The sequence below is a fragment of the Pseudochaenichthys georgianus genome, chromosome 11, assembly GCF_902827115.2.
Source record: "Pseudochaenichthys georgianus chromosome 11, fPseGeo1.2, whole genome shotgun sequence".
NCBI classification, from domain to species: Eukaryota; Metazoa; Chordata; class Actinopteri; order Perciformes; family Channichthyidae; genus Pseudochaenichthys; species Pseudochaenichthys georgianus.
In genome coordinates this window covers 13,651,104-13,664,986 of record NC_047513.1, presented here as the reverse complement: position 1 = coordinate 13,664,986, position 13,883 = coordinate 13,651,104, and the positions used below count along the sequence as shown (strand labels likewise).

General features: G+C 37.8%; 1 protein-coding gene and 1 long non-coding RNA gene across 2 annotated transcripts; one reads left to right on the top strand and one right to left on the bottom strand.

The window, feature by feature from the left end:
* Positions 1–1,101: 1,101 nt before the first annotated feature.
* Positions 1,102–1,829, bottom strand: LOC139434764 (uncharacterized). Its single transcript, XR_011644068.1, has 3 exons — positions 1,740–1,829; positions 1,289–1,349; positions 1,102–1,206 (listed from the first exon to the last, which is right to left on the bottom strand). It is a non-coding gene; the product is annotated as an uncharacterized lncRNA (long non-coding RNA).
* A 2,940-nt stretch (positions 1,830–4,769) lies between these two features.
* slc30a8 (solute carrier family 30 member 8) lies at positions 4,770–12,046 on the top strand. Its single transcript, XM_034093939.1, has 10 exons — positions 4,770–4,833; positions 5,008–5,296; positions 6,347–6,513; positions 7,907–8,053; positions 8,724–8,877; positions 9,043–9,197; positions 9,391–9,503; positions 10,054–10,159; positions 10,276–10,410; positions 11,196–12,046. The coding sequence occupies exons 2-10, from the start codon at positions 5,223–5,225 to the stop codon at positions 11,339–11,341; spliced, it is 1,197 nt and encodes a 398-aa protein (XP_033949830.1). The 5' UTR covers positions 4,770–4,833; positions 5,008–5,222; the 3' UTR covers positions 11,342–12,046.
* Positions 12,047–13,883: the final 1,837 nt, after the last annotated feature.

Genomic DNA, 13,883 nt, shown 5'->3' with positions numbered 1-13,883 from the left:
CAGCAAACAAATATGTGATTTATATACAAACACTGCATTTGCACTTTTTCACAAAACGAAAACCACACCATTGGGAAAGCTTAATGTTTTGTTTAATAAAAAAAAAACAGGGAAAGGCTTGAAAAACACAGAGTTGAGACTCAGGGTGCAGGGTGAGGGTCTCAGTGCAGGTATTCAGGCTCCATTGTATCCCCCTCTGGTTCTTGTGCTGAAAGAGGGAGTAACAGACAGGAGAAAGCGTTATACACACCTATATAGCACACCTATTGGATGGGAAATTGCCTTGGGGAGATAAGGTGTGGTCTCTGTTCCCAACTGAAGTTATGGAACTTTATTATTTGTGAGTTTAACAAAGTATGACAAATGCCATCAGTAACAGATGTGATATGAATTTCTATAAAGTTGTCTCACATTCTTGGTCATATTTTATATACAGTATGTAATGAGTATAACATGTCCAGTAAGTATAAAGTGTTTCCTAATACTGTGTATTCAACCACTATGGAATATGTATGTGGGCAGATACAACTGAGTTGTTCTGTGTGTGAATAACCTCAAGTCACTCGTTTGTCAAGACAAAAAAGGGCAAGACTAGGCTGAGAGCAGAGGCTATACCCACCATCTTCGTGCATCGCCCTGTGGTCAAAAAGAGAAGGGCCCCTGTATCTACAAAGCCCATAGCTCATGATCACAGCGATAGTGTGAAAGGTGACACAGGTATAATAAGTATGAACTCTTAGTAACAAAAGTAATATTTCTTATTTTTAAGTGGTATAATATTTTAAATGTTCGAACATTTACAGTGCCATGTCTTCTACTTACATTAGTCTCAAAGATTGAAGGAAGAAGGGAAGGGATCACTGCCCTCCACCTGCCAGTACCCAGCCAGAGGAGCGCAAACAACAAAAACAAGCAAGGTGTCCCGTCATGTACCTGGAAGTTTGGGTTGGCAAAATGGAGTAAGAGAGGGACTTGAAAAACCTTGGTGGCTCTCTACTCATGTTGTTACAGTTGTCTTGGTTACAGCTCTCAATTTTTTTTGTGTGCCATTTCCACATCTTTAGAAAATATGAACAAATTGAAGTGAAATCAACCTCTTCTCTGGAGAACAAACTTTGATTTCTCTGTTTTGTGAGTTTGCAGTCTTGCAGTTTTGCTCCTCCACCTGTAACATCACTGCCCCTCCACCTGCCATACAGTAGGTTACTAACAAGATTACTTATATAATACAGTGATAGAATACATGTTTAGTATGCTTACTTATATAAAACAGTAGTATTAAACTTACCTTGTGTTTTCACTCTCACTTAAGTCCCTCTCCCTTTGCCATCAATCCAAAATCAGCTGAGCTGCAACATTATACAGACAGGTAATAATCAACATAATCACAAGGACACAATATGGCTCTGCTAAAAACACTCACTCTTACACGCACCAAAGTTATATTTATCTAATATTTAACTCCCTCCACCCCCGCATACAATCCAGTTTAGAAGCCCCTCTTCTCTAATTCAACAACGTTGGACGAAATGACATTAAGAGAACGGAATTTACAATTGAAAGGCTGTTCAACGTGTGTTGCTAACTTGCTTCGGTATCCTAGCTTGATCTGTTATCTGTAAACGTTCCCTAAATCTACTAATTTAGGGATAATACACTGACATCCTTTAATACACATGTTAATTTGAATCAGATGTACTGATAATATCCGCAATATAAATCTTTAAACTTCTTCTTACCTTTAAAAGTCCGTCACGAACGGTCTATTATGCTGCAACTCTACTGCTCTGCTAGCCTTGGCGCTAACTTCCGGGGAACGATTGAGAGGCTCCACGATCCGCCATTGCTGTAAAAAAGTGGTCCATTAGAGTGAACGGAGATGTCTTAACTCTCATTATATGGCTCTGGGTCCACCGCGTCCCCCCCTCCCCCACCCTGTCCCCAGAACTACACATGCTGGCTATTGTGTTTCGCAACATGTTCTCTATCTATGGCACGTCTCTACTGGGAATTGTAGTTTTAAAAGACGTTTTCATATTTCCCATAATAATAAGTTGCCAGTATTAAACTGTATACATCCCTGGAGGTTTAGGGGATAGGAAACACTCACATTTAAAACATATAATTAATAAATGGGTGAAAATTGCTTGTGCCCATAATGGGCAGCATTAATATATACCCACACGACAGCTAAGGTCAGAAGAGCTTTATTTAACAGCTGGTCTTATGTTTGTGACCCCTCCTGTTGTCCATTGATGAGCCTGAAACATGCACTTGTCAAGGTTCAGAGGCACATTGTGCAAATATGGCATAGCCATCAATCATCTTAAAATAAGATGTACTTTATTGATCCCAAGTTGGAAACATTTGTGTTACATCAGCATGTGTATAGTTGTAAATATGCAGTGGTGTTTATTTGTAAATCATTTAGTATAATCACACAAATTCTGTGTTTTATATTTAATAATTATGTGTTCTTTATTTATTGATTGTTCAATACCTGACAAGGCCGGAGATGAAAAACTTGGGTCACAGGTTCCTCAACAGTGCATCACAAGACATCTTTCAATATTTGTGTACCTCTACCATTAAATTGTCATATTCTGCACATTTCTTATACTATCTACATACATCTTATAAGAGTATAATACATATGTATAATATCAGTTAAAATAAGTGCTTCAACATAGTTAACATTGCTGGAGGTATACACAAAGTTTTACATTCATTGCATAACTACACCGTTTGTGAATATGATATGTCAATAAACCTTAGAAAATCTTGAAATCTTGAAAGGGATGTGCAAAATAGTGATTATATACAGTCTTTAATTAACTATTAGTAGAGAATAACGAGTAATGAACATACTTTATAGGGATTCTATTAATATCTAATAATAAAAATAATGAAATTCAATAACATGCTTTAACCACTAGGTGTCCCTTTATATCAGCTGTGCACCTTTATGGTATAAATACAGCCTATCTACCAATTGGATCAAATATAAAAGTCAGCCGAATTAGTGTTGATACTGCAAGGAGACGTATTGTGTGAAAAGAAATGTAAGATGTTGTTTAATGGCTGATATATTTATGATCCACGTCACGTGTTCAGTTCCTCATGTTTGTCTAGAAGTCTTCTCATCAGGGCTCTATAAATACAGAACTACGGCAGATATGTAATATGTAATGCAGCCGAACCGTGTATTACAATGCCGTTATGTGATGACTTTCAAAGAGAAAAGCAAGCACACTCGGAATAAAGTGTTTTCGGTCTGTTTCCGGTATTTGTTAATGACGATGTGATGTGAGATGTGATACTGGAATTGCACAGGGGAAAATAACTTGCAGATTTTGTTAAACTAATACGTTTGCGCTGTGGAACAACACTATACTTTGACGGGGAATGGGGTAGCAATAAAGATAACACCCTTAAACAGTTACACAACATAACAGAAATAATATCGATAGCAGCGTCCCTAGCAACCACCTTGGTAACAATGAAAACGTTGTATAGACACCATTTCCTGAAGTAATCTTCGTAATAACTAGCAAACTAAAGATCATGTACATCCACTGTACACATAATCTGAAATAACAACTCATATTTCTCGCATCAAATGACATCAAAACGCATTTTAATGGCCAAAGTAACTTTAAATAGGCATTTTACACCGAGAATATAATGAAGTTCGGCCATGTTTTTTTTTTTCTGCAGGGAGAAATGTGAAGATCACGTGACATAGACGCCAGCCATTGGAATGAATGGTGAAAAAAAACGTAGGGATCTTACAATTTCAGAGGCGTTTTTGTAGAAATACTACGTCCTACGTTGTGGACCAACGTAGTTATTACACGTTTTTTTGTGAGACTGGGTTGGGGGTCAGGTTATTCGCCTCCAAGAAAAGGCGCTCGCGCGGGACCGTAGCAGGATGTGACGCATATTTTAGTTGACCTAATTAAAACCGTTTTGTTTTTTATTTATGTGTCACAGTATCACCTCAAAATACAAGATAAAAAACATTTTCAACCATGCAACAAAATATAAATAGTCCTACAAATACTTTTATTTTATTTCCTTCTTATTTTTGTCTAAACTCAAGGGGAGCCAGAGCATAGGGCTTAAAGGGCCGCGGGTTGCCGACCCCTGGGTTAAGGCAAACGTTTAGATAAAAAAGTATACAAAAATAATGACAAAAATCTTACAAAAAAACGGAAAAAAATATATCAATAGTATACTTATTATGCGTAATGGCCTGCTTCACAATACTATATAATACATTTCTGGATTATCATTATTGATGTATACATGTGTTTATCACTGCTGGTAAAAATGTCATTCATTTGAACTGTTTCAGTTTGTTTAATGCTGCTGGATATTTTGACCTATAATTATAAGTGTTTATTTTTTAGTTAATTTTAGTTTTATTTAATAATCTATCTGAGTCTGTCTCTAAAGTAAAGTAACTGAAGCTGTCAAATAAATGTAGCCTAGTGTAGTAAAAAGTAGACTACAATATTGGCTCTCAAAATATAGGGGAGTTGTTAAAGCAGCATACATTTAAAAAACTCAGGTTTAGAATAAGAACCAAAAAATTAAACTAAATTACACTACTTGAGATTCAATTCAAATTCAAATTATTGACTACATTCCTCCACTGGGAATCAGGAATGAAGAGCCGTGATAACAGGGAAGCGCACGACACTGAGTTTGATTGTATAATCAGAGAGTGCCGGCTGGTCAAAAGAGGGGGGCGGGGCTGATCGTTTTTGGCTGGTTGAACAACAAAGTGCCCTCCGGGATGTTGATGAGCGAACTGCTAATTACTCAAAGGTGGTGAATGTGTCGTCCTCTTCCTGTGGAGTGTTAAAAACATACTTTGAATCCCCGTGGACCATCACCTTGTTTTGCAGGCGTTGCAAGCGGCCACGCATTTGCACACGGTGCTGCATTGGTCACAAGGCTGCATCACGTATGTAACTGTGTGCACTCTGCTTCATTCCACAGGATGCCCATCATCGGCTGCTTTACGAGAGGAGACAACAACGCCCGAATTAAGTTAGCATTAACATAACTATAGCTTTTTTAAAGTAATAGTTAAACATTGTAAAGTAGCCTACCTTAAAGTTAACTTTTGTGTGGCACGTTTTTGTAATCCGGGCATTATACCGACTTTGAGGATTTTTTTTTTAAAGAATCTGATATTCTTAAAGAAGTAAGAAATGTTCAGAAAGAAGGATCCAGAAAAACTTGTCCTGGTGTCCGGCGTGAAGAGCTCATACACTACCCTGGGAAGGTAAATGTAATTTTTTTCGCTGCTCTGATAGTAACTGGAATCATTATTATGTTAAACGAATTTTAGAGAAATTATTTCTTAATGGATATATGCGGTTATTTGACATTGTCCCGGATTATTTGTAAAAAAACACAGTTTCTAATCCTTTGTTGAAAGATAAAAAAATACTTTTCTCTGACGGTAATGGCAGAGGAAACTATTTTTGCCCACGTTCCTTTGTTTGTTTCCACACGGGACTGGTCTGGGGTCTGCTGGTCTGACTGGCAGTGCGCAAACTGCACTTTTCTCTTGTCACCAATGATGGAAACGTCACACTTAAAAACACAGGGAGGTGTGCACTGTGCACAGATTATGAAGCGCTAATATTTCAATGGATAAATTATCCACCTTATTTCTGTATGGTTTAATAACTGCTGGTGGTATTTACTTATGTGTATCCTGGTAGGTGGGCACACTTTTAAAACATTATTAAGCAGCTCCAATTTGATATGACTTCGATCTTTTTTCAGTTAAATCCTGTTGTTTCTGCTCCTTTGTCAAGTTGGGTTCAGCTGATCAAGAACCAATTTTATTTTTCAGTTTAAACGATACAATTATTATTCAGCTCACCATTTCCATCATTTGAAATGCCACTTAACTTTCCTCATTTGTAGTTCATGTTGTCTTTAGAATAAAACAAAACCACGTCTCATATAACTTAAATGTTTTTTGGTTTCGCATTTAAATGTTTCCTATATAGTGGCTTTGTGTGGATTTACAGAAAAAGCACTGGATCCTTCCTGTTATATTAATACATATTTTTCAGTAGTAATGCTCAATAAGTATTAAAGAAATCTTGTTTAAATATCCAGTTATTTTATTTATTTTCCTCAACAATAAATAACATTTCACCTCTTCACATATTAAACTGTTTCAAATGAAATGAGTGACCAGTTAATCAACAATAAGGATGCATGCACCTAACATTAAACTAAGCCAATTTGTGATACCTACATGCTGTTGTTTTCTGTCAATTCACTGCATTCATTCTGAACTTTGATGTGCGTCCAGCGAGGCCAACCAGGAAGCATTACAGTTAGACATAGCTGGTGGCATCAAGCATTGCCATGACAACAGCCGAGCACAGGAGGACCGTGACCGAGAGAAGAAAGTGGCCAGGAGGAGATTGTATGTGGTGACTGTCATCTGCCTGATTTTCATGATCGGCGAAATCCTTGGTGAGTCTTTTTTGTTTTTCTCCCATTTAAAATCTTTAATCCCTTTCATCTTTCTCTACTTCTTATTTTTGTTTTCCATACCAGCGTACATGATGCTTTTTCAAACTAGAACACCTGATGCTTAGGTGTCTTAGCGAAGACGTTCACTCACCAACATTAACATAAGGGGATATCTTTCTTTGTTACCGGCTAGCTCCCTCTTCAAATCCCTCCTTTCCCAAATAGGTTTAAGAGTTTAGGTAAAGGTTATCTCTCTTCAGGAAAAGCACATTATTTGTTTGCTGTTGAATAGTCCATTATTTGACGTACAAACGCTAACTGAACAGGACCACAAAGCACTTAAGTACAACCCTATCAACTTTGTAGACATGGCAATACATTTTTGGATTGAATTTGATCCGCTCATTTATTCACTAAATCACATACTTCTCCTCAGGGACGTGCACAGACATTTGGAGGGGCTATTGCTCTAAACTGGAAAAAGGGCCTCCCCCCCCGAAAAAATATATAAGACCTAAACGATTATTACATTAACTAATTTGAACAGTAATTCACATCTTCATCTCATAACAAAATAAGCTAAGGCAACTACTTGCATTCGGTGACTTGATTTTTCAAATGAAAACCAGGGACATTTTTTGTTTTGCGGTCCGTATCTCATTAAAATATCTAATGTTAGTAACTATTAAAGAAAAAATGGGGACAATTCAATGTAGTTTGACCATTGTAACTGCTGTGCAGACATACTGATAAAATAGGGCTTCTATAATTACCTTAAATAAACTCACTAATTAATGAAACCAGTTCAATACGCATTATTCGTATTCTTATCAATAAAAACGTAGGCCTACCTGGTTTAAAACACTTTTGTGGTCATACTGTGGAATGAGTTCACACTGAAACGAGTTCTTCATTAAAAAAATTGCGGGCAATTACCTGTAAGGAGTAGAAGAAGAATGAAGCTGGTGTGTTTCCCGCAGCGAGACGCTACAATACTAATTGTGGGCTTATCATGTTGACTCGACCACAACAGAAAGAAGAAGAAAAAATCCTCTCGTTCTCTCCAGAGGGGCAGGTCAGCCAAAAAGAGAAAACGGGCCGTTGCCCAGGCAACATTAGCCCGTACCTGTGCACGTCCCTGCTTCTCCTTCTCACTATAGTTTCCTCGTTTTTCCACTCTTGACCTTTAGTATTTCCTGTGTTTGTCTCCTTTCACTTCCTCAACTTTTTTCTTCTCTATCATGTGCATCTTTTTTATCTTCGCCTGAATACGTTTGAATGTTTTTAATGTACATTTTTATTTCTTAATTACTTCCCACACAAGTATCAATCTAGCATTCCAGCATCATAACGGTATGATATTGGTGTTGATGTATTTTCTCTCTTTCTGCAGGGGGGTATTTTTCGGGCAGTCTTGCTGTGTTGACAGATGCGGCCCACCTCCTTGCCGATTTAATCAGCTTCCTCATCAGCCTGTTGTCCCTCTGGCTGTCCTCCAGACCCGCCACACACAAGCTCAGCTACGGCTGGCATCGTGCAGGTGCAGTACTGACATTTATCTAGCAGAATTTTGTTTTCAACTTTATTTGTATTCATATTTTCAGACAAAAAGAGTGGGAAAGCATGGGCAACATATTAGTTACAGAAAAGTCAAATGGAGGCTTATTTGTTTTGGTACATAGTAACGGATATTCTAAAACTAGTGGAGACTTAATACCTTCAGTGCTAATTCAATTGATTGTTGTAATGGGCTGCCCCAATATTTATTTGTTCTATTAATGCTTTTTCCTTATGTTGCGTTAATTTATAAAAAATGCTTCGGTAAAAAGGTTAGATTTTTCTTCTTTTATCCTTTCTGAATTTAAGTGATATAACTTGATATTATAAAACCCAATTAGAGTGTTTGTAATTTGCAATACAATTTGTAAAGTTAAATAAATACACATTTCACAAAAGGATGTTTGAGGGTACTATAGCTTTTTTTAACTTCTCTAAATGTATCCAAATGTCCTACAATTTTAACTCTGAAACCAAATGAGATGCGATTCTATCCATTACAAAATATTTTGTAAATTATATTATGCCAGCTGTCCTTGTTGTCTGACATTATTCATTTGAAAACCTTTAATTGGAAGCAGCTTCCTGTCAGTATTTGACCACAGTTCTTCTTGTATTTTTCCTGTATTATGTTCCTCCTCATCCTCCTGCAGAGATCCTGGGGGCGCTGCTGTCAGTTTTCATCATCTGGCTGGTAACGGGGGTGCTGGTTTACCTGGCTGTGGAGCGCCTCATCAGCGATGACTTCACTATAGATGGCACTATCATGCTCATTACCTCCGGTTGTGCTGTGTTGGCTAATATTGTGTGAGTAAAACACATCAATATCATTTTTAATCAGCATGCAGTGTGTCTTTGAATTTTCATTATTTAATTACAGAGAGGTGACCAATACTTAATGTACTTTTACGGACTCTGAGTGTTGCATTTCTGCATTAGTTTTATAATTTCAATTGTTCCTACCCTTGAAAGCATGGCCCTGGTGCTCCACCAGTCTGGACACGGCCATAGCCACGGGGGTCTCAGCTCACACGGCCACGGCCACAGCCACAACACAGGAAAGGGAGACAATCAGGTCTCAAACCACTCACACAACGCCGACCTGGAGCAGAGCACAAGCGGTAATGGTAAGTGTCCCCATACACAACTCATTCTTTTTTTCTCTCAAATATATATGCTGAATCAATGTCATATGTATTGCAGCACTGTGGGGGTCACTACTGTCCACTATCATAACATTATAATGGAATATGTAGTGAATTATAACTCAGTGTATAATGAATTGAATAGCATGTGTCTTACTCTACCACTTTCTATCAGGACGGAGGGCTCAGCAGGACAATGCCAGCGTGCGAGCGGCCTTTGTCCACGTGTTAGGAGATCTGCTCCAGAGCATCAGCGTGCTCGTCAGCGCCATCATTATCTTCTTTAAGGTCTGGAGTCTCTCTGTGTTTCTCTCTCCTACTTTAAGATAAAGGTTGTAAATACACAACGACATTTGGGACAAACTATTCTCTCAGGTAGAAGCAGAAATGGTTGTAACTTTTCTTAACCATCATTTCCTATCAGCATCTTTTACAAATAATAATGAGGATAAAACTCCCCAAATCGAATCTAATAAAAAAATAAAGCATACAGTACTGTAGCTCCCATTTATTCACTCATGCATGAGTTTATCTTCAGATTGTCCAATAAAACCCCGCTGTAACTCTTGAGAAATGTCGAACAACACAAGGGTCTGTGTGCAGGAAAATTGTAAGCCGTGTTTTCTGTCCACAAGCTGAAGATTTTTCTCTCCTCAGGCACAGACATACACTGCTAAAACTATGAGCTTCTCTTGCATAAGAAATACTTTATTAGTTGTCAACAGCCTGTGTCCTTTTAAGTATTTTTCCCATTACTGAAATAAATACTTAAGCATACTTATCCTTTGATGCTTTGGCCAGCAATCCAATATAAATTATTCTGTGTTGTTTCTTTCAGCCCGAATATAAGATAGCTGACCCCATCTGCACCTTCCTGTTCTCCATATTTGTCTTGTGCACCACATTCACCATCTTGAGGGATATTCTTCTCGTCCTGATGGAAGGTGAGGCTCTCAGTCCCCGGCACTAAGAACATTGTAGTTTGTTAGCACTCTCTCACTCTTTGTGCTTCCTCATAATTTCTCAAATTCTTACATTTTCTCCTTTTTTCATGTCCCAGGCACTCCCGGAGGTGTGAAGTACGGTGAGGTGCGGGACGATCTGCTCGCAGTGAAGGGAGTGACTGCGGTCCACAACCTACACATCTGGGCCCTCACCATGAACCAGGTCTTACTGAGTGCTCACGTGGCCATAGGTGAGAAAACAATGCCAGGCTAAATGCAAACCTTTGAACAACTGTCTGCACCATTTAACTTGATATTACTTTTCAATTGGTGCCACAACCAGAAGAAGTCTAAACACCGTCAGTGGGCGTATCAACTAACTAGCACTTTTGTTCATATGAATTTGCAAGGAATTCTTTGAAACCATCTCTGGGCTAAAATACAAAGGGGCATTAGGTTTTGCTCATACATATTGTAATGCCAACATGAATATACAAAATATGACTCCATGCCGATGACAGCTGTAATATCTCAGGAATGCGTGAGGGAATATCTTTACATTTGGTAAAAAATGTCCACTTGAATGTACTGAGCAGATTTTGATGGTCACTTTGACCTCATACAACACGTTTTTGTCCATGACTCAAGAACTAAAATGCTAATTATGTCAATTTCACACATTGTCAAATTTTACAAGATGAAGAAGTGATTACATTTTGGACAAACATGGAAGTAAACTGAAATTTGAGTGGTTGATTATTTCTTTTTTTAAAGATGATCATTTGTTTTTAAAAGTACATTTGAAACCTTAATTAGAAAAGTTACTTGTAAAGCTGTCAAATAAATGTAATGGAGTGTTTATGGAGAATAAAGCAGAGCGAAAGTAGAGAGCAGCAGGAAAAGGAAATACTTGCGTAAAGCAGTGGCGAACCGTGGCCATCACAACTGGACCTTCTGTAGACACACCCATTTTCTACATTTACAAACAAGGTGACTAACATGTTCACTGACATTTCTTTTGACTCCCTCTCCACAGATGAGACCGTGGATGCTCAGACTGTCCTGAGAGAAATGACACAGGCATGTTACTCCAACTACAACTTCCACTCTATTACAATTCAAATGGAGAGGCAGGCTGACCTGAAGCCAGACTGTAATCTGTGTGTGGAGCCCAAGAAGTAGCTACCTGCCATCATTATTTTATCTGACCCCAGCAGAATAAAGCAAATGCTGTTATGGTAAATAACCTTCAGTTCTGCACTTCTCCTTGGACCCTGAGGTATTTTACTGTGACAATATTGCCAAAGTCATATGACTGTGTCTTTAGTGCCTTTGTGATTACATTCCCAAATAACTGTTTATAGCATGTGCCTGAAGGAAAAGCAACCCTGCTCATGATTTAAATTATTTTAGAAGGGACATTCCCTTTTTCACACGGTGCATGGTACATGGTACATGGTATGACGTTTCAACTTGTCTTATATCCCTGTGTTATCTTTGCTTTAAGTGTATTCATGTTGATATAAATCTGTTTATCCTTTAAGAATCAATAACTGCTTTTATGATTGAGAAACTATTCATTTACACTTCGACTTACTGTCTTGAACGCACATTTTAAATAGTTTGTTTACCTTGTGAAGCAGTCAGACTGAGGCAAAATACCCTTTATTTGAGCATTAACCTACTTATCAATATAAAACATTGCGCACACAGTCGGGTATGTAAATATAGATCAATACATATTCTATGCATTGACTTTCACACCAGCAATCTCAGAAGTACTGTATGTGGAGAGAATCAAGTGTATTTAAAAAAAGGTGTTTCCACTGTCTTTGTTCAGTTGTAAGGTGAAATGAATTATTAAATAAAATGTATTTCTTTTTTAAATATGTTGTATTGTGAATTTTGCTTTTGTAGTCTGATTTAGAAAGTCATGAAATCCTTCACAATGAAGCACTGTATCACTGCAAACACCAACTCCTCTGTTGCTGGGCAACAAGCTAGCACATGGATGCATTGTCCCAAGGTCTTGAGGTTGTGACGGAGCGGAATCACATGAGTAACTGACTCCGCCACTGACAGCCGACACACACACACACACACACACACACACACACACACACACACACACACACACACACACACACACACACACACACACACACACACACACACACACACACACACACACACACACACGTTACGTTTGTTAAATGATTATATTAAGAGGTGGTTAACCTTTTTGTTTGGTCGGATTTTTATGTTGAAATGTGGTTTGGAGTGTAATTGTTGTCACCTGTTGACGGTAAGCCTGGTGGGAGGGGCTACGGGTTAATAAGGGACGGGGTTGGCCCTGGAAGGGGAACTCGGGGAATGTTGCACAGAAGGCAACAGCTGGGGACGTGTTCGAGAGATCGTTGCAGAGAAGGCAACAGCTGAACACGTTTACTCTCCGGGAGTGATGGACGTTTGATTTGGACATTTATTTATTCTGTTTAAGTTGTGCTGGTTCGTTATTTAATTTTGTTGCTGCTGTTATTAAAGTTTTGGAGCTTAACCCAACCGACTACGCCAGTGTTTTGAACGGAGAAATAGAGCCCCGTCACAAGGTTGTTCCCTGTTTACAGTCCCCCACCTCTTTGACCCTAACACCAATTGTATGCTGTACAAAGTCAGCCATTTTGGTGTACAAGGGTCCTTTCACATGTTTCTGACACTCAAGTGTTTACACCTCGTTTGGGTCTTTTATTTAGAAAATATCTTCCATTAAGAAGTGGTAGATAATTATACAGGTTATTGACTTGAGCAATGCTTTGTAAAATATTGAGGTACTTTATACTTAACATTTTCCTTTTTTATGTTGTTTATACTTCTACGCAACCACTTTGCCACTTAAATATAATTTTGTACTTATTTTTGTGAGAGCTGGAGCTGCTTTTCAGAATAAAGTGTTACGGATAAATCAAATTATCAACTTATATAAGGGTATAAACCCATATCTGACCGTATTTAAAGATGCAATAACTTCATTGCCAGCTTTGGTTAATGTTTCATAAATAAGATTCAGACATTTAAATGCCTAAATGGCCTATTGGTCCCAAGCCATACTTTTACTTATGATATTTCTTAACTTCATCTTCAATCCTGAATGTAAGACTTTTATCTTTATTTTTTTTTGCAGTTTACAAATTGCATACCTGCTTTTATTTATTTGTATTCATTCTATCCAGATTAGGGTATTCTTTCATTTAACATATTTGAGTTGGTGTTAATCCTCATAACACACAATGTTAACTCTTGTATCTCCTCTTGTAAGAACATTTATTTTTGTTTACATACTGTACTTTATATTGATGTGTTGTTTTGGTATAAGAAAGTGCTTCATTGAAATACGTATTGAGAATAAGTACAGAGCGAATGTGTAGGCTTTTTACACAGATATTAAATAGATTTAAGTCAAAGGTAAATCACTCTCATTCACATGGAAGCAAGCTACCATGAAAGGTGCTCTCAATTTGGCAAGTGTTTTGCTCCAAGGACACTTGGACATGTAAACAGAAGGAGCTGTCCATTGTTGAGATCTCCATATTAGGTTGAATACTTGAAACGAAAGTTAATATAATCAAATATATTCTTGTATAACCCACAATGAAAATGCTTCATATTTTATGATTTTCTATATTTACAGTATAAACAAAAAACACAAGTGGTTTGTTACATTGAG